This window comes from Copadichromis virginalis, linkage group LG2 (genome assembly GCF_057382275.1).
Source record: "Copadichromis virginalis isolate Kocher_CV1m ecotype Utaka linkage group LG2, C_Virginalis_male_GT1.1, whole genome shotgun sequence".
Classification (NCBI taxonomy): domain Eukaryota; kingdom Metazoa; phylum Chordata; class Actinopteri; order Cichliformes; family Cichlidae; genus Copadichromis; species Copadichromis virginalis.
This window is the reverse complement of record NC_140619.1, coordinates 23115132-23136936: the sequence shown is the minus strand read 5'-3', so window position 1 is coordinate 23136936 and position 21805 is coordinate 23115132. Positions and strand designations below refer to the sequence as shown.

General features: G+C 42.1%; 1 protein-coding gene across 1 annotated transcript; it reads left to right on the top strand.

The window, feature by feature from the left end:
* The first annotated feature begins 396 nt into the window (after window positions 1-396).
* rps6kal (ribosomal protein S6 kinase a, like) lies at window positions 397-21350 on the top strand. The gene is made up of 22 exons (XM_085474263.1): window positions 397-643; window positions 3493-3552; window positions 3656-3772; window positions 3859-3940; window positions 4051-4131; window positions 7998-8077; window positions 8835-8941; window positions 10164-10201; window positions 10914-11056; window positions 11176-11246; window positions 11371-11459; window positions 11622-11686; window positions 12126-12228; window positions 12399-12523; window positions 13353-13475; window positions 14216-14305; window positions 14390-14548; window positions 14627-14788; window positions 14876-14952; window positions 15061-15178; window positions 15434-15574; window positions 20085-21350. Exons 1-22 carry the CDS (start codon window positions 617-619, stop codon window positions 20208-20210), a joined length of 2184 nt encoding a protein of 727 aa, XP_085330389.1. The 5' UTR covers window positions 397-616; the 3' UTR covers window positions 20211-21350.
* Window positions 21351-21805: the final 455 nt, after the last annotated feature.

The following is a 21805-nucleotide window of genomic DNA, read 5'->3' as shown; positions in this document are numbered from 1 at the left end:
TTATGAAACAGTGGTTTTAAAACGTACAGCTCGCACTGTTAAGATCGCTAACTTACAAATCGTTTGCGCTTTAATTTCATCATGCGTCAACAGCAAGAAAAAAGCAAAAAAAAAAAAAATAACTCCCTGCCTGCCACAGTCACGGTGACTAACTATTTCGGTCGCTAGCAAATAGTCCATCAACCGGATGTGTGCATGTCACACACAGCATCAGGTCCCCGCGCCACCACGTCCACTCTCCCTCCTCTCTATCTCGAGACCTGCTGCTTTGGTTTGGACGGGGGAAATCCTTAACTGAATTGCGTCATAAATACGTCAATAAAGTCCCATTCACTGACGATCAGGTACCACGGTAGCCGCCATATTCGCATCTATGGTAGGGTAGCGGTGCTTTCGGCGAGCGTGTGATCCAGTCATCAACATCGACTGTTCCCTGCGCCGACCCTCCAAACCTTTCCTCGGAGCGGCCCGCGGTTCCACAGCCTGCATCGGAGCATCGAGGCAGAAAAAAGCCGGACTTCCACAGAGGGTGGTTGGGGGGGAAAGACATGCAACGTGGAGCGGGGGTCTAGGTGGACTACGATGCCTTAGACTTGGAGAGGAATCCTGGTACAAGATGGAGGTAAACAGCGTTAGTAGTGAGGTGAGTTGACAAATGCGTGTTTTGCATGTTAATCTCGCCGCGTTGCTTCTGGTTTCGTGGTGTCCCGTTAAGTTATCTCGCCCCGCTCGTCTCGGCAGAGCTTAAATTCGCATCACGACCTGCAGCGCACCGTGATGCATGCTAACGCACTAGCTAATGCTAACAGCTGGTTAGATGTTTGTTTTTATTGCACTGCCCTGATTTTTTTTTCTTATTAGTTTAACACTTACCCGTCCCGTCTTTCGCAACGGCTCATCATTCCGCACCGACACTGGTGTTTTTACCCAATGACAGGTGCCCGTCGCCCATCTTTTTCTTGTTATTTACACTTCTCAGGAGGAGTTTACCTCCTAGCTAGCTTAGCGCTTGTAGCATTAGCAGCAGCTAGCTTGATAGCTGACAGCTTGCAGGCTTGAAAACTTGGGAGCCAAGTTGTTATCCAACCTCTACTGTTTAAGTAATAAAAGGTTGCTAAAGTATTTTAGTCTGTGTGTGTAGTAGTTAGGCAGCGCATGAATCCAGCCACTGCAGTTTTTTGTTTGTTTTTTTTTGTTTAAAGTTTGTCATTAGCTGCGCTAAATCGGTCAGTCGTGTTTACTGCTGAAGGTTGGCTTGTCAGCAGTACTTGTGAATTAGTGATGCTGTTAATAACTTAATAACAAAAACGTCTGTGCGCAGCTTTATAAGTTATAATTTGACCAAAAAAGTGCACAACGCGTTTAACAATGGACTGACAGCGGCAATAAAGTGACGACGCTGTGACTGAAAATTGCGCAATATGGAGCTGTACTATTTATCACTGTTAGTACAAACCAGTGATACCTTTTTGCAATGACATCCAGAAACAGTCTTGTGATAGCTGTGGGAAGGATTCAATTTGCTTTTGCACGGGCTCGGTAATAAGGTTTTCCAGTTGCAGCAAAGCCAACTTGACATCCTAAACCTGATTTCTGGGATTCTTTGCGGTCCTTTCACATTTACACACTGAAAAAGTCCGTCTGGCAGACTTCTGTGACTTTCGTAAAGTCAACAGAAAGTTACTGAAACATCCCGGGGTTGTTTGAACTGACCCTTCCATTTTTATTGAGGTTTCTCTTGGAAACTTTTAAAGCTTTTTGTTAATCTTTCATATAATACCTTTTATAATAACTTAATCAGCTTCATGGCCCAAATATTACAATGCTTTTAATAACAATAATAATGGATTGCATTTTTATATAGCGCTTTTTCGGGACCCCTCAAAGTGCTTTACAATACCACTATTCATTCACTCTCACATTCACACACTGGTGGAGGCAAGCTACAGTTGTAGCCACAGCTGCCCTGGGGCAGACTGACAGAGGCGAGGCTGCCATGGCGCGCCATCGGCCCCTCTGGCCATCACCAGTAGGCGGTAGGTGAAATGTCTTGCCCAAGGACACAACGACCGAGACTGGGGCTCGAACCGGCAACCTTCCGATTACAAGACGAACACCCAACTCTTGAGCCATGATCGCCACTTTTAAAAAGTTTTACTGCAGACAAACACTTGAATTTGCTGTTTACTGTAAGCTGCAGCTGTGAAGACTGTGAGATTACAGAAGTAAATATCAGCTGAGCTACCTAAACCAGAGCAGTGGTGATGCTGGCTGTTTAATCAACACTGTATCAGTTCTCACATAAAAGACTTCTTTTTTTCTCAGGCCAAACCCTTGTATGCCGGTATAAGTGTATGCAAAATGATATTATGTAGGATTGTCAGACATCAGATGGCTGCAAAAGGCTGGCCTGGTTGCGCTGAGTGTAGGCTGCACTCCCATTACAAGCTGTGATGAGCCACAGCAAAGGTGGGAGTGAAAAAAATCTATGTGTGAATTATGACACAAGCTCTGCCCTGGCTTCGGCCAAGCTTGGATGTTACCCTTCACAGATGCACCGAGGCGTTTGCTTTCAGCTTTATTCTGTGTTGTTTCGGCCTTTGCGGTGTCTATCTTGTCAGATTTTTTTTTTCTTTTAAATATGTTTTTCTTGCCAGTGTTGCTCTGCTGCAGCAGCAGTAGCAAGATATTGGAAAGTGGTTTTGCTGGCCTCCGTTGTGTGGATGTACACGAGTGTATGTTGGTGGCTCCACCCACTGAGTGGGTTTGCGTAGTGCTATGACTCATACCCCTCTTCAGAGGCTTGATGGAATTCAACACACACAAACACAGTGGACTGAATACATAATGCAGGCTGCGCTTCAGCCTGTAACTGAAATATTCAGACCTGGATAATGTTTTTGTGGTCAGTCGTTTGATTTGCAGATGCCGAGATATCTGACATTCCTCCTCTGACAATGTCATTTCAGCGTGCGTGGCTGTTACAGTAAACAAAGAGGGTGTGTGTGGGGGGGGGGGGCGCGCTTCTTAAACGTGGTCTGCGGTCATTTAAAGTATGCATTTACCAGCATCATCAGCTAGAAGCTCTAAAAGAAACAGGCCCTATTATGTCTTGAATGCTGACTGTAGCTCCAGCAAATATCTGACTCTTGGAGCTTGTTTTTTGCTCTCACTGGGGATTAAGCTAGAATGCTAATAATGGGGGGGCTTTATAGGGACAGGATAAGGGCTGGACAGCTGGACGGGATTAAAGTATGGACTCCATACTGTTTGACAACACGCAGAGAACTACAGTTGGAAAAGGGACAGTGCCGTATTATTGCATGTGTGACTCATCGAATTCATCTGTTGAATCTTCCATCATACATGTGGGCGTGCAGCTGCTGCTGCAGTCATAGTCCTGCTCAGCTAAAAACAAGGATGAATAAGCTTTGTGAAAGTGCTTACTGCTGTTGACAACAACTCTGATCAGATTTGTTGCTTTGGCTGCAGGTCAATGGGCATCAGATCATGGATGAGCCCATGGAGGAGGGAGAGTCTTTCTCACACTGTGTAAGTAAGGCTGCGCTTTTAAGTCTTCATGTCTGTGTGCGTGAAGCGGTGACCTAACCCCACCGCCTCGTGTTTCTGTCTCATTCTGCTAATGTTTGTGTAGGATGATGGGACATATAAGGAGATTCCTATCACCCACCATGTAAAAGAGGGCTGCGAGAAAGCCGATCCGTCTCAGTTCGAACTGCTAAAAGTCCTCGGCCAGGGCTCTTTCGGCAAGGTGAGGGAACTCTGGAGATGAGTCGAGTGGTTTGTTTGTGCCGGCGCTTATATCTGTCTAAAATCCTCTCATTCGCCTTCTGTCAGGTGTTTCTTGTCAGGAAGATCCTGGGTCCAGATGCTGGTCAGTTATATGCAATGAAAGTTCTAAAAAAGGCATCTTTGAAAGGTAATGCCACTGTTGTTTTTGGCCATCTCTGCATAAAACAGCACCAGTATTGTCTGTCCAAAGTGCTGGATTTCTTTCTGAATGGCTCCATCTGTCTCCTTTGTCTCCAGTCAGGGACAGAGTTCGCACTAAGATGGAAAGAGACATTTTAGTGGAAGTCAATCATCCCTTCATAGTGAAATTGCACTACGGTAAGACAAACACTGTTTGTTTATTTGTTTATTTATTTATTTATTTTTAATGCACATAGCATGGCTATTACACAGTTTTGAACATTTAGATGCACTCATGGACTAAAACGTCATGGAAACATCAGGATTTCATTTATTTCTTTTTCTGGGACGGAAACTTTTACATCAAGTAAAAATAAAAATTTAAAAATAAGTGAAATGTACTGCACACATTTTAAATCATTTTTTTTTAAAACACAATGGGGTCCAGAATTTTACATAAACAAGCTTTTGGCGTAATTCTGGTAATCATTCATTTGTTTTTGGCCGAATTGGTAGAGTTCAATAAAGTTTGTTGTCCTGGCATGGAACTGGCTTTAAAGCCGAGTCAACAGATTTCAGTAGTGTTGAGGCTTTAGAGAAGCTTAATATTAGGCAATTTATCTGTTCCCCAACCAGCTTTCCTCTCTTTAAGGGCGTCACTGTCCTGTTGGAAATATAGTTGTTTTTAAGTTTCAAGAGTCTAGCTAATAGCTTGAGGTTGTGCTGAAGTTCTGCAGCCTGTCAGTGTGTGGTGATGTGAAACATGATTGGTGGTAGACTGACACTGGTGTTCCAGTAGGGGTGGGGGAAATGATCAGTGTGTCATAGTATCAGAGTGTTTTATGTGGTGATAATGTATCAATAGAGAAACACCAAATATGTGCATTTTATGAAGTGTATAAAATGTTCTGGCTCATCTCATGCACCACCATCCACCACAGCAGTAAAAATGGGAAAAGAACCTCTTTGCAAAAAATCAGTGTCAGTCTGATGATTTTCTTTCATATTCTCTGACCAACTGCAACTTATTGTGACTAATAGGGCTGGGCCATATTATACCGTTCACGGTAATACCGGTATAATGTTAGGCAACGATAGGAAAATGAAATATCGCGATAGAATGGGAGTAAAACGCGCATGCGCAGTGCCTTTGTTTTCATACGCACATGGCCGATTGTTGGTTTGTAAAAATGGTGCAACTTCCGTGATGTGGAACTGGTTTGGTGTTTGTCCATCAGATACACAACAAAGCACATTTTTTTGCAGAACATGCAAGCGGCCGTTGTTATTGTCGTATTTGTCGGACTAAGATGCTCTTAAATCTGGGAGTAATCTGGGTCCCAAACTCCGTATATTTGACTTCAGGTCAAACAACCCTGCAGCATCACTTAGAGTTAAAAACTGTCTAAATTCTTTCATCTTTAATAAAACGATCAGCATTGCTGCTTTACCAAGTGTAACTATAAAGTTTAACTTCCAGGCATCCATGAAAACAAAAGTTATTACATTTAACGGAGTTAGAAGTTAGCAGGAAGCTAGCGGAAGTTAGCTCGCTAGTTTCGCTAGTTACCTAAGCATGATATAGCATGTTCTGACTGAGAGATTTCTGAAAAAAAAAAAATCAAACGTACAGCTCTGCTATCACTTCCAACATAAATGAAGACAGGAAACTAAACAGCAGTGACGTTTTTAGGGTTACTGAAGTTGGGCTAGCTGATACATAATGATGTGCTACGTGATCGCTAGCGACACAGCTATGTTAGCATAACATAAACAGTGAAGCTGGAGGACGAACACTAACACTTTTCCACTTATAAAAGTTAACGTGAAGGTTCCTCATGGTTAGGGACAAATGCAATCGCATGGCAGGATGCTGTAAACGGACCAAACTTCAGTCAGGAGAACAACTGAGATAATCCATCCACAATACGAGGTTAGTCATTAATATACTGCAACAACATGGGAATAGAGCAGCTGCCAGAGAATTCAACATTAATGAATCAATGGTACAGAAGTGGAGGAAGCAAGAAGAATGAGTTTAATAAAGTTTGATTTATCTGACTGCTTTGTTTCGCTTAATGTGCCTTATAATCCTGTGCACCTTATGGTCCGAAAAATGCGTACTGCACACTGCAGTTTAATGTTGCAAAGCACCTCTTTTTAACTTCAGTGGATATTATACATGGTTATGCTCAGGATATGTCAGCCCATTTCTACTGGAAATGCCTTTGGGTTAAACTTTCAGCAAGGAATTTGCATTTGCACTGTTACATTTTTATAAAGCTTTAATGTACATAAAAACCAGCTTCTTGTTTACGTGAAAATAAATGGAAGGTTGTCTTTTTGCGCTAGTAATGTTGTGGAGTTGTATTTTGTCTCGCATCAATTATATCGTCAGTTATATCGTTATCGCAAATTTTCAAATATATATCGTGATAAATATTTTTGGCCATATCGCCCTGCTCTAGTGACTAAATGGTTGCTTCGAGCTTGAGGCTGTCGCACATTCACGACCACTTTTGATCGCAACGTGATTGCGCAGGCTGGTCAATCAGCGGCAACCCTGCAGAACGGTGGTATTCCTGAAGAACAGGAAGTTTGCTGAGTGCAGTGGTAATAGTTAAATATGCATTTCGTCCAAATGTGAATTTCTTTCTATGTAGCAAGCAACAGACTTTCAATGATTGATCACAGTTAAAAAGATTGCTTGCAATAGCCAACTTGACCCCATTCAATTGATGGCAGGCTAAATCCCATCTTATGGCAACATTTATGGCAGGTTTTAGTGACAGTGCTGGTGTGTTTGGCTCATTTTACAGCAAGAAAAACTTGACGTGAGATGACTTTGTCTTATTGGATTAAACAGGCACTGTTAAAGTTAATCTTTGAGGACATAATTTGCAGTTGGAAAAGGTGATAAATTACAATATATGTTGCAATACTCTGCACATTGCAAAATGTTAGAAATGGCAGTAATATTGTATTCATGGGGTGTCTGCTCATTCCCACTTCTGCCTTCTAGCCGCTTCTACTTCAATGCAGACCTGTGCTTTGGTGATTTCTGGATAATTTCTCCAACTTTGTGTCAGCCGAGCCGAATGTTGTTGTCGTTTTTAACGTGTAAACGTCGGACAATTTCAGAAAAAATGGTCAGGACACTTTCTACAGTTGCCCTTTCTCCTTAGCACAAAGAATGAAAGGTTCTACTTCAGGTGCTTTTAACACAACTGGAACTACTCAGTGTTGTTTATACGAGGGTGCTGCCTTGATAGAGCACGCTGAAAGCGGTAAACATGACGCCCACTCAGTAGGTGAACGCACCTGACAGATAGCTGCGCTGCTCACACATCTGCATAATTCGACATCGCAGACTTTATAGTAGGGAGCTATCAGGTTAAAGACCGGCTAATGTTCAGTCTGACTGCATTTGTGTTCCCCCGTGCACGTCTGTTGGGTGATGTCTGGAGGAGTTCAGGGCTGTAGTGCACGCATCAAAGCTTTTGAGTCCTTTTCAGACTCTGACAAAGTGGCTGCACTTCATTTAAACTGATAATCTTAGACTATAAAAGTCTTTAGAAATGGCTTCAAGAGATGTCCCTGACTTGTGCAAAATCGTCTTTCTCAGACGTGCTCTGAGCTCCTTGGACTTGCTGGTGAGTCTAGTCATTCACCAGCATTTGGAACTTGCAGCAGCGCTGAATTAATACGCGGATGTAAAGTTTTGAGCCTCTACATGGGATCAGAACCATGTGTTCATTTCAGGGTTTTTTTGCTTTCTGCTCCAGAAAAAAACAGTTTGCAGAACTGATTGAAATCAGATGTTGCTGTAACATCTCATGTGCGTGTAACTGTATGATCATACAGAATGAATTCAGGGTGGGTTTAACATGGCGTAAGCTGTTTATCCGCATCGTGTTTCAGTCAGAAATGCCTTTAACCTCATTTAACAAAATATTTTTGAATGCTTTAGTTATTTAACAGGATTTGACATTTCATCTCGACATCTCTGTTAAATCACAATACTGTTGGCTTGTGGATAAATTGTCAGTTTCCTGTCTCCGCAGCCTTTCAGACAGAAGGGAAACTGTATTTAATACTGGACTTTCTCAGGGGAGGGGATGTATTCACTCGCTTATCCAAAGAGGTAAGCTGGCATTCTGTTGTCTTACATGTTGTTGTGCCTTCAAGCTTATTTTTGTCTTTATTCTGTTTATTTTGTACTTCGGTTAAAAAAAAAAAAAAAAAAAAAAAAAATCTGAGATGTTCTTAAAAATAAAAATCCTGTTAGTGCCCATGTTTGTGAAACTCAGAGCTACAGATGCCAAAATGTTAATTTATAAACCCTAAGGAAATGTAAATATGACGGCAACTAATGGAGCAGGTGCAATTTTAGTATGCAAGAGTATTTTATTTATTTTAAAAGCGCATAAATGTGCCAAGTCATTTGTCTCTGATATCTTCTGTTTGTTTTTTATTCAAATTCCGACTTGAATTCCTCATGAAAAGGCAAGTGCTTTTCCTCGGAATCTTTATTCCCCCTTTTTCATCATCAGCTGCTTGTCAGTCAGATTCCCGGCTCAGCTTTTCTCAGATGCTTTCAGGGCACTCAGACAATGTGTGATTGTTCTCTGGATAGACCTATTGTTGAAAGCATGTCTCAGAACCAAAGCGATAGCTGCCAGCGGCGTCAGATCAACAGCTTGCCGAATCCTGAAACGTATTTGAAATGTTGATGTTGTTGTGACAATAACGATAATACTCTTTTTCTCTGTTTTGGTAACTGAAGCTTAATATTCAAGTTTGGTTTTGTTTTTTTGTTTGTTTGGTTTTTTTTTGTTTCCTTTGCTGCTGCTGAATTTCTCTTCAGAGTTCAAAGAGTAAATTTGTCCAGTTCTTATCAGGTTATGTTTACAGAGGAAGATGTGAAATTCTACCTTGCAGAGCTGGCCCTGGCCCTCGACCATCTGCACAACCTGGGCATAGTTTACAGAGATCTCAAGCCAGAGAAGTAAGAATCACAGACCTCATCTTCCCCTTTCAGCCTGTCGTAGCAAAGCCCTGCGCAATGGCACAGAACGGAGTACAGAAGGGAACTGCAAAAGCCGATTGCTTTTGGTTTCATTACAAACATTTTCAAGTACAAAACCACTTTGATCTTTCACCTATATTGCTGCAAACTATAGTGTGTGTGTGTGTGTGTGTGTGTGTGTGTGTGTGTGTGTGTGTGTGTGTGTGTGTGTGTGTGTGTGTGTGTGTGTGTGTGTGTGTGTGTGTGTGTGTGTGTGTGTGTGTGTGTGTGTGTGTGTGTGTGTGTGTGTTGTTAGCAGCTAATACAATTAACATATAGTCTGAATTAAAACAATAGCTGTAAAAACAATAGACCTATTGATTACACAGCCACGTAAAATAAAATGTGACTAATCAATATATATGTATGCATAAATTCAAATAGTTAGTTGTTTTTTTCTTTTTTAAATCTGACTTAAAAAAAAAGATAAAGATCTCTGCTCAGTTTGAGTCTGCGTTAGTTTCCCCACAGTGTGCGGCCCTCACACACACGGAGTGGAGCAGAGTAAAGCTGACAACATGCCAGGTCACTGTAAATGCAAGGCAGCGTTTGACGCTTGTTGGGAGGCTAACATAGCAGTTGGAATGGAGAAAGAAGCTGTCTGAGGCTCTCTTATTGTCGGCTCACTCAGCCAAAACGAGTCGCAAAAAAAAGTCAGAAACTGCTGAACGACTGCGAAACAAACAACTTATTGGTGAGAGAGGGTGAGATACCTCCAGACAGCACCTGCCTTTGCTGTCATGCACTTTAAAAAAAGAAAAACCATAATTATCAGTATTGGATCACAGTTCCTTACAAATACAAAATTGCTCCATCTCTAATATGATTTCATTTCTGTAAATGAAAATTTAACATAAATACATACCATAAATCTAGGAAAATTTCTCCATATCTCAAGGCGGATTTGATGAAACATTCATTTTTCAAGAAAATCAGTTGAAGGGTTATTTTTGTTTTCTAACTTACCTGCTGTATGAAAAGAAATTTTGGTTTAGTTTTTCCGGCTTTTGCTCCGTTTTTCATAAAATGTCTGCAGCGTACGGATTGAACGTTTTATACAAACCTCTCAGAACTCACTCGCTTTAGTCGTGCTTTATGCAGAAATCACAAAACATGAGATGCTTTGATGCTCACCTCTGTGAAATCTCTTCTTGTCTTTCAGCATCTTACTTGATGAAGCTGGACACATAAAGTTAACAGGTATGAGCTACCTTACTTTTTTTGACTATGAAGAATCAGGAAAGAGTCTAATGTAGTTAACCTGTTAAATATGACCATGCTTAAAGTGATAGATGTGCCACTACTGTTGAGTATTGAGTCCTACTAGTTTTGTTGTTTGTCAAATATCTTACTCGTGTGCTCCTCACACACGACGGAGTTTCACTGCCAGAGACGCCCGATGTTGCTGTCAGAAATCAAACTAACAGTCGGAAATGTCCTCCTGCTTTCTCTCATTTGATGATGATGGATCAGTGTAGCCGTGTTTCACTTCTGCTTATTATGAGTTTCGTAATAATGATATTGATTAGATGCATCAACAAAACATTAAAAATTTTAAGATCAGTTTTTAATGCAAAGGTAAAATTATGCCTTAAACAAAAGCAAATCTGTGATCACTGAAATGAGTTAACTGTTTCTATTTATTTCCTGTTTGTTGTGGTTGCTGTTGCTGTTTTCTAACTGTTTGATTTATATTTGTGTTGCTATACTGCATCTTAAAAGCCTAACCAGGAAAAGATCTGCAAGTTAGCTTGGTTAGAAGTCGTACGTGTATTGCATTGGTTACGTTTTTATTTAAATGCAGCAACGTTAATATGCATGGTCTGTGTTTTGTATAAATAAGTAAAATCCAAATGCAAACATTTGCAGTAAATCTGTAACTTCTTGCCTAAAACTTTACTATGTTACACAGACTTTGGTTTGAGTAAAGAGTCGGTAGATGCTGATAAGAAGGCATATTCCTTCTGTGGTACGGTGGAGTATATGGCCCCTGAGGTGGTCAACAGGAGAGGACACACGCAGAGTGCAGACTGGTGGTCTCTGGGAGTACTTATGGTACGCAACCTCACACAAACCTGATTTAAATAGGAAGAAAAGACATGGGACATATGTATTCATAGGAATTTTATACATTAAAGTAAAAGGAAAAAACCTGACCTATGGTGTGTTTGCAGTTTGAAATGCTCACAGGGACGTTACCATTCCAAGGGAAAGACCGCAATGAGACTATGAACATGATTCTCAAGTGAGTCATTATGAATGACATCATTAAGGCATGTCAGACAAGTTTTGATATGTAGATGATAACAGTGACACCCCCCCCCCCCCCCCCATGTTCATCTGTCACTCTGTTGTCTCTCTCCCTGCAGAGCTAAGTTGGGAATGCCCCAGTTCCTAAGTTTGGAAGCCCAGAGTTTGCTGAGAATGCTGTTTAAACGTAACCCTGCTAACAGGCTAGGTAAGGAAACGTGATCGTCAAGTCACGCTGTTCACTAAGGTTGGTTAACATTTTGGCATCCGCTTCTACCTCGAAATCGGCCAAGAGGTTAATAATGTGCGGATGAGTCGATGAAAAGCAATAACGCTGGGTTAACTGAACCAGAGCCATCTGTGTCTTTAGGGGCCGGGCCCGACGGCGTGGAAGAGATCAAACGCCATGCATTCTTTTCCACCATCGACTGGAATGTGAGTGCACACACCAACACGCACTTCTCACACTCTTTTTCTTTTTTCCTCCTCTCTCCCACACACCCACACGCATAAACACACACACACAACTCCCCAGCTTCTGCTGAGGATTCACACCTAACAAATGCTTGGCGTGGTGACTACTGGCCATCAGTCTTGGCCACGGGATCTGTGTTTGTGTGTGTGTGCGCGTATGTGTGTGTGCATGAGTCTGGGCAGAGGTCCAATTCTCACTGTGTGTGCACTAATAGCCCTGCATGAGCGTTTAAGAGCCGGCAGGATGCTATTGGCCGGACCAAGCGGTGGTGGGATTTCAGGGGGTTAATCTGGGAGGGGGTCTTGGCCTCTCCTGCACATATGTTCACACGCTCCAGACGGCCTGTGATAGTTTGATTCCTCACACGTTTACGTGTCTCCTGCATTTTTGTACCTGCAGAAACTGTACAGGAGAGAGCTCCAGCCCCCGTTCAAGCCCGCAGCAGGTAAACCAGATGACACGTTCTGCTTTGACCCAGAGTTCACCGCTAAAACGCCGAAAGGTACACCTACACACACACACACAAGCACGCACGCACGTTCTGCTCACATGTTTTTAAGCTTACAAGCAACAGCTAGTCCTGCAGCCATGGAAACAGCAACTGCAAAATGTTAGTGGGTGTTTATGTTACCGGTAGTCTGTTTATATTCTGAATTATCTTGGTTTATTTAGACTCCCCAGGTATCCCGCCCAGTGCTAATGCACACCAGCTCTTCAAAGGCTTCAGTTTTGTTGCGCCGACCCCCATGGATGAGAACAAGGGCTCCCCGCTGCTCAGCATCCTCCCCATAGTTCAGGTGAAGATGCATTATCGTAACCTTGTATTCGCTCACTCTTTACACGAGGTACTTAATGGTACTTGAAGTATTGTCTTGCATGCACGAAGCTCACACAGACTTTTTTTTTCTCTTTTCATGAAGCAGCGTTCATGAGAAACTATTGTAATCTCTAGAAATTCAGCAGTTTCTCCTCCTGTTTTGGAGCCATGCATAAATTTCATGATGCAGTTGCAGCTCTGTGCAGAACACAGTAAGACAGATCGGTCACTGAAACATTGTAACTAATACCTGAGTGCTGCTGACACGGTTTCTTTCTGTTGCCTGCTGATTGTAATTACAGTGGAATAGTTTGGATTGGTGGCAGAGGTCTAGGATCCAAATTAAATGATCTTGTAATGACTGTTCTGCTGCTGACCGACACAAACAAACAGGCAGATTACAAAGTTGATGGCAGGTTTGCTGCGGAGCACCTGTGTAAATGTGCAGCAATAGTTTCACTCTGGACAGTTTGGTGCAGATGTCCACCTGAACTTTAGGTTGACCTGCTAAACATTTGGTGGTTAAAGGTCAAACTATTAGATAAAATGATGAAGTACTCAGTCTTTTTATTTTTTTTCTTCTCCAAAGGTCAACTTCACTGACATTATGTTCTTTGTTGTGGGACTCAAATTACCAGGATGCTCTAACATTTGATACACGTTGTTGACTTGCATAGACAAGCTGAAGTGTCACTTGCATCCTTCAGCGTCGCTCGTGAAGGACACGAGGTGATGCTGTGCTGGAACTTTTTTTTTTTTGTAATGTCACAGGACACTGTATAAATGTTAATGATTCCTGCCCTTTCCAGCTGCACGGAGGCTCAGCCAAGTTCTCCGACATGTACGAGCTGCAGGAGGACATCGGGGTCGGCTCCTACTCTATTTGTAAACGCTGTGTACACCGAGTCTCTGCCATGGACTATGCTGTGAAGGTAACCGGCTGTTTCCTTGTGACCTCTGAACATGTTAAAGAATCTATACCAGAGGACAGAAGTGTTTTGTTTTTTTTAGATGGCTTGTTTTCTCATAACTGCATCTCGATCATGTTGGGAAATTTCATTATGTTTATGTAAATTACATTTACATTACAGCACAAATGTGCACTCGGAGTCAGGCGTGAGCTGTTTAGAATTTGGGTTCTTTCAAAATCACTGCATCTTCACTGCCAGTCCTCAAGAACTGACACTGATTATAGCAAAAGTTCATAAAAATGTCTAAAAGTAGAAGTTCTTTAAAAACATATGTGAATGTCAGACGCTTGAATTGGTGACACAAATCTGTGGAGCCTGCTTTATTCCTCCAAAGCCTTTCCTGTGTGCGTTCTCATGCTTGGACAGGCATGGATGTAAACTGCAGCTTCTTTAGTTTGCAGTGTCCTGCAGCTGCAGGTTAATAGATCGCTAAGTGGCACGACTGGTTCGTTTTATTACACATGCTTTGCACCTCTTGGTAGAGCCAATGAAAGTACAGTTGATGTGTGTAGAATAAGAGTTTGTGGACATCAGCGTCTTTAACTATCGATACATTTAAAACAGAGCGACTCAAATGGAATTTGGTTATTCATAAAGCACCAGCAGATGGCAGCACAGCTTCAGTTTGCTTTTAGTGTCTCAAGTCTCTGATAGAAGTTAGAGTTGTTTGATCACTAATACTGTGTTTGTGTTTCACTCAGATTATAGACAAAAGTAAGAGGGACCCCTCTGAAGAGATCGAAATCCTGATGCGATATGGACAGCACCCCAACATCATCACTCTGAAAGACGTCAGTGACATTTATGTGTGAGCTTTCCGACACAGTCGGCTTTTGGCGGGTATATTCTGACGGGTTGTGTTGTCTCTGTGTCAGGTGTATGACGAGGGCAGGTATGTATACCTGGTGACGGAGCTGATGAAGGGAGGGGAGCTGCTGGATCGAATCCTCAGGCAGAAGTTTTTCTCCGAGAGAGAAGCAAGTGCTGTTCTTTACACCATTACAAAGACTGTTGACTACCTCCACTGCCAAGGGGTGAGGAAACGCTTACACGCGCGTGCACAGCAGAGTTAATTTGGACACGTTTTCTGAATATCTTCTCCTTCTCCTCAGGTAGTACACCGAGACCTGAAGCCCAGCAACATCCTGTACATGGACGACTCGGGGAATCCCGACTCCATCAGGATCTGTGATTTTGGATTCGCTAAACAGCTCCGGGGAGGCAACGGCCTCCTTCTAACCCCCTGTTACACCGCCAACTTTGTGGCACCAGAGGTGAGCAGGAAGCAAGGCAAAAAAAGAGAATCCATGATCTGCTTTGTTTCTGAGTCTGATGGCTTGTGTTGTTCTTTGTTTCCGTAGGTACTAATGCGACAAGGTTATGATGCAGCCTGTGATATATGGAGCCTTGGAGTCTTGCTGTATACCATGTTAGCAGGGTAAGACTGCACACAGAACTCTCAGGAGTCGTTTGGATGATTAATAGCAAACTGCATGTGATGCGATTATGCATTTCATAATCTGCGCTTTGTTTTCATCGCTGTCAGGTACACACCGTTCGCTAATGGGCCAAACGACACACCGGAAGAGATTCTTCTCCGGATAGGATCTGGGAAGTTCTCTTTGACGGGTGGCAACTGGGATACTGTGTCAGACAGCTCGAAGGTACACACTGACACATTGTTCTAAATCCTTTTGTTCAGGCTTCCTTTTAAGCAGCTGTGATGTTTCCTTTTGTAAACCTAGCGTTGTAAAGTTTAATGAAGACGACCCGCTTTTCCCATGTACTTAAAAGTTTGATACAAATTATGCCGTTGACTTAAAATTGGCCAGAATTAAACCTTTATACCCGTATGAATTCATAGTGGCTTTTTAAAATGTGCCCTTTAATCTTTAGAAATCTGTATTTGTGTATTCCAGGACTTGCTGTCCCATATGCTCCATGTGGACCCTCACCAGCGATACACAGCAGAGCAGGTTCTAAAGCATTCCTGGATCACGTGCAGAGATACGCTACCGCACTTCCAGCTCACACGCCATGATGCACCGCACCTCGTCAAGGTGAGTAGATCCAACCGTATCCCGCTAACAAAGACCTCAATTTACAGGAACAATTATTATTATCTACTACAGTTAAATGATTAGTAACGCCTCAACATGTGTGCTGGACTTAAGACCTGTAAGAGTTTTCTCATTTACGTCAGAAGATTTGTGCCCTGTGTGCACAGATGGACAGTGATAACGTTGTATTTAGAAGGAAGTTGTTGTTTTTTTTTATTTTTATTTATGGAGCGATGTGCGGTGGAAACGAGCAGATTTGTGAGCAGATGAGGAGGCTGAGGAAGAGTAAACGGTTTAGTGGAGGCTATTTGTGGAGCCACTGCTGGTACTTGTGTACGGAGGCGCGTGTGGGCGCAAAGTTGGAGCTAAAAGTGTTCAGATCGTGATGTCGGTGGCTTCAGTGAAACAGATTTCCTCCAAAACGTCAGGATTTTGAGGACTTTTTTATTTATTTTTTGTCCACTGCTGCCAAATGAAAGGGCCAGTTTGGGGACGTAATTCTTCAGCAGATGCTTTAAAACAAACCACAGACTGAGCAGATCCTGTATACTGCCGAAGGTTGTTTCAAAGTTTAGGCGTCACAAATTGAAAAGCACAGTAATGCCTGTATTTAAGACTGGAGCCAGAAATGGGTCTAAGGCAAATGAGTGGAGAGGTCAATCATTTCTGCCCTCACTCTGCTGGAATACGGACACCCTAATGTGGCTGGACACACGGGGGCCAGGTCAGGTTGTCTGGGTATCATTTGTGCTAAGCACTCGACCCAGCTGAGCTGACCTCTCTTAATCTCAGAGAGCAGCAGCTGTATAAAAGGCCAGAGTCATGCACAGGATTTTGCTTCTGACTTTTTACACTTCCTGATCCAGTGATAATGTCACCATTAAAGGAAGGACCAGATTAACAGCAGGTTTCAGTCCTAAAAATCCAAGAATTCTTTGTTAATCCTTGTGTCTCCAGACTGCTCAGTTAACATTAGGTAGCCTGGACTAGAGCAGGGCGATATGACCAAAAATATTTATCACCATATACATTTGAAAATTTGCGATAACGATATAACTGACGATATAATTGACACTAGACAAAATACTTTACAACTCCACAACTTTATTAGTGAAAAAAAACATCAATGTATTTTCGCTTAAACAAGCAGCTGTTTTTTATGTGCATTAAAGTTATCTAAAAATTTAACAGTGCAAATGCAAATTTCTTGCTGACAGTTTAACCAAAAGGCATTTCCAGTGGGAATTGGCCGACATATCCTCAGCATAACCACGTATAATATCCACAAAACTTAGAAAGAGGTTATACACATACAATACGGTAACATTATGTTGAAGCACAGTACGTATCACTCTGCGAGGCTCCTCCCTATGATAGCCATAATGCTCCGACAATCCATCAAGCGGTGCGGGTTCGTAGCTTAGCAAAGTCGTACTAAAACATTCGACAGATTTTCGAGCGCCGTGTACATAAAATCGTTTCAAGGTCAGTAAACAACCAGAATTCATACATAAGGCACACGGGATTATAAGGGGTACTGTCGATTTTCAGAAAAATCAAAGGATTGATTTTAAGTGTGCCGTATTTTCCAAAAAACACGGTAATAACGACGGCCCGCTAGCATGCTCTACCAAAAATAGTGCTTTGTTGTGTATCTGACGGATGAAAGCCAAACCAGTTCCACATCACTGAAGTTGCAGCATTTTTACAAACCAGTTCTGGTTCATTCGTTTTATTCAACGATCCGCTTTCGCTCTTCTCATTCTCCGTCGCAGGCACGCTTTTTCCTACATGTGTGTATGAAAACAAAGGCACTGCGCATGCGCGTTTTACCCAAATTCTATCGCGATATTTCATTTTCTTATCGTTGCCCAACATTATACCGGTATTACCGTGAACGGTATGATATGACCCAGCCCTAGCCTGGACTGCACCGTAACCTCTGCTGGTCATGTCAGAATTCTGCCTAATGTCTACTTTCAATAATTAACTGTATCCACACAGAAAAGCTCATTAAACTGTAAACCGCAGAAACATTAGATGCCTAATCAAGGACTCTTAGACTGTGTGGCAGAGTAGCTGCTTGTCATGTTTTTATTTTTCTTACTGGGGGGGGGGAAGGGAAAACAATTCGATGTGGATCACAGAGGATTACTAAAAGAGGAGGAAGTTACCCAAAGACATTTTCAAATCACCTTTCAGCCTTGGTTGTCAGTATATTGGCCCCTACCTGTCACTCAAATGTATCATATCCATTATAACAGCGGTCTCCGTCCTCTTTTGCGCCTCGGATCGGTTTAATGTCAGACAGTATTTTCACGGACCGGCCTTTAAGGTGTCTCTGATAAATACAACAAAATAAAATGATACGGCCGAGACAAAAACTGTGGTATTTTGTAAATATAATAATAAATGTGAATTCACTGTGTAATTGTAACTTTATTAGCAGCGTCCTCCTGAAATGCGTCAACAACGTTGAGAGTAACATCCTCCTCTCTGCCCCTTAGTGCTCTGGTCGCTATGGTAATGCGTAAATATTTCTTTCAAAATAAGACTCACAACTACAACACTGGGAAAGACCCAGGGAAACTGAGTTAACGATAAAAACCTTGAAAACCACAAATTTTACACCCGAGCCTCAACTCTCACGGTCCAGTACCAAACGACTCACGGACCGGTGAGCCATTAAACAAAAAATAGTTTAGATATTTTAATTTTTACTGTAAAGTTAGATTTTCAAACTTTTTGGGAGTCTTAAACAGCCATTTGAGGAACTGCGGTTGGTTGGACAAAACATGTGACCATCTCATTTACCAAATCTGGGAAAATGTGATCGACACAGATGGGAAAATATGACAATTTACAGTGGCTTGCAAAAGTATTCGGCCCCCTTGAAGTTTTCCACATTTTGTCACATTACAGCCACAAACATGAATCAATTTTATTGGAATCCCACGTGAAAGACCAACACAAAGTGGTGTACACGTGAGAAGTGGAATGAAAATCATACATGATTCCAAACATTTTTCACAAATAAATAACTGCAAAGTGGGGTGTGCGTAATTATTCAGCCCCCTGAGTCAATACTTTGTAGAACCACCTTTTGCTGCAATTCCAGCTGCCAGTCTTTTAGGGTATGTCTCTACCAGCTTTGCACATCTACAGACTGAAATGCTTGCCCATTCTTCTTTGCAAAACAGCTCTAGCTCAGATTAGATGGACAGCGTTTGTGAACAGCAGTTTTCAGATCTTGCCACAGATTATCGATTGGATTTAGACACCAGACAGGTCAGGGATAAAGTTATTGAGAAATTTAAAGCAGGCTTAGGCTACAAAAAGATTTCCCAAGCCTTGAACATCCCACAGAGCACTGTTCAAGCGATCATTCAGAAATGGAAGGAGTATGGCACAACTGTAAACCTACCAAGACAAGGCCGTCCACCTAAACTCACAGGCCGAACAATGAGCGCGCTGATCAGAAATGCAGCCAAGAGGCCCATGGTGACTGTGGATGAGCTGCAGAGATCTACAGCTCAGGTGGGGGAATATGTCCATTTTTGGCCAAAATGCAAAACACTATGTGTGGCGGAAAACTAACACTACACATCACTCTGAACACACCATCCCCACTGTCAAATATGGTGGTGGCAGCATCAGTCTCTGGGGGTGCTTCTCTTCAGCAGGGACAGGGAAGCTGGTCAGAGTTGATGGGAAGATGGATGGAGCCAAATACAGGGCAATCTTGGAAGAAAACCTCTTGGAGTCTGCAAAAGACTTGAGACTGGGGCGGAGGTTTACCTTCCAGCAGGACAACGACCCTAAACATAAAGCCAGGGCAACAATGGAAGGATTTAAAACAAAACATATCCATGTGTTAGAATGGCCCAGTCAAAGTCCAGATCTAAATCCAATCGAGAATCTGTGGCAAGATCTGAAAACTGCTGTTCACAAACACTGTCCATCTAATCTGACTGAGCTGGAGCTGTTTTGCAAAGAAGAATGGGCAAGGATTTCAGTCTCGAGATGTGCAAAGCTGGTAGAGACATACCCTAAAAGACTGGCAGCTGGAATTGCAGCAAAAGGTGGTTCTACAAAGTACTGACTCAGGGGGCTGAATAATTACGCACACCCCACTTTGCAATTATTTATTTGTGAAAAATGTTTGGAATCATGTATGATTTTCATTCCACTTCTCACGTGTACACAACTTTGTGTTGGTCTTTCACGTGGAATTCCAATAAAATTGATTCATGTTTGTGGCTGTAATGTGACAAAATGTGGAAAAGGTCAAGGGGGCCGAATACTTTTGCAAGCCACTGTATATGCAAAACATTCATTGGTTACTAAAACACTGTAACTTTAACAATATTTCGTCAGCTTCTGTTACATTATTGAAACTATATTATCTTTTTCCCAGCCAGTAAGAAACAATTTAATTATATATTTATACAGTAGCAGTGGTGGTGAGGCCAGCTGAAACATTAAAGCCACGTGTCTTTTGTTTCATCAGGGAGCGATGGCTGCCACCTATTCAGCTCTGAGCCAGAAGACGAGTCAGCCAGTGTTGGAGCCTGTGGCGGCATCCAGTTTAGCCCAGAGACGCAGCATGAAGAAACTCACCTCAACGGACATGTAGACCCATGTTTCTCACCCACCAGTTTTGATCTCACTCTGTCAGACTCATACGCAAACAAGAAAAAGCAAAAAGTACGCGCACACCCACAGCCCCAAGTCTTGGCCAGTCAGAACTACTGTCTCCCAGGTTTTCTTTTTAAAAAAAAAATCTATTTATTTGAAACACCGGAACATCTGCAATCACACACACACACACACACAGGACGAGGTTGCGTTGCAGAAGTCAGCCGAAGACGAACAGAGGAACCTCGTATCTGTTACTGCTGGGGAGACAGACTTGTATTTATTTCCACAGCTTCTCATATGCACTTACCCTCCTCGCCTTTCATTCTTTCTTCCTTTTTATGTGAGGAAGAAACGCACCAGCTGATGTTTTCCTTCACTGTGATTGGCTGATTAAAAAGCTGCTTTGGTTAAACTGTGCTCCCCCCCCCACACACTGCTCTTCATCTTCGCTCCGCCATCCTCCTCTCCCCTCATTTGCTTTTACTTTTTTTTTTTTTTTCTTTTTTTTTTTCAACGTGAAGTAATGATTTATGTGTGAGAGTGCTGGCAAGTTGGTATTGACTGAGGTACTTTGCATAACCGTTTCCTTTCTGAGACAAAAATAAAAAAATAAATGTATTAAAAAAAATCAGATACTGCTTGAAGCGGGTTTGAAGGTTCTTCAGAACCAAAATCACTTCCCAGCACTTTTGGTAACATAAACGCATGTGTGGACAGATCCTGTATTGCTTTTCCCTTGAAACTCAGTCGGATTTGTTTTACTTGTGTATCAAAAGACGTAAACATGCTGCAGACGGACAAAAGATACTGTCTCGCTACTGAAGGTGAACCTATGTGGTAACAAGAAATCGTTTGCAAAAATGATATAACTATATAGAACATAATGAAGATGAAGAGCATGTGGGGGGGAGCTGTCGGGATTTCTCTGGGGGGGATGGGACGCACCCTGTCGAACCAGAGAGGCTGAATTTAAAAGAATAAATAAATGAATAACAAAAAAACATTTCCATGGAAATCTCTTCAAAAGACATTGTGGAAATTGTATGATACTGTATTTATTTCATTTGATTTTTAAGATTCTATTTTTCTTTCAAGTTCTGTATATATTGACATTAAAGATCATTATTGACATGCATCCACTGTGGTCTGTGCTGCTTTGTTACATAGCGCTGAGGCAGATTTAACACATGAGTGTGACAGAGCCAGCGTTCATGTGAAGAGGTAACTTCAGTTTTAGTGATCCTTCTGATTTACTTGGTTAGAATATGTGAAGAGCAGAAACAACGGGTACTGTTGAACCCACTTTTGTACCATCTAATAATTCTTTGTAGCACAGATTCAACAAAGTTCTGGAAACACTCATGAGATTTTGTTCAATGTTGATATGATGCAATCACACAGTTAGCTGCACATCCATGATGTGAATCTCCTGTTCCGCCACATCCCAAAGGTGCTCTACTATATTGAACTGGTGACTGTGCAGGACATTTGAGTACACTGATCTCATGTTTGAGATGATCTAAACTATATGACATGGTGTAGCAGTCTGCAGGAAAAACAGTCATCAGATGATGAGTACACTCTGGTCAT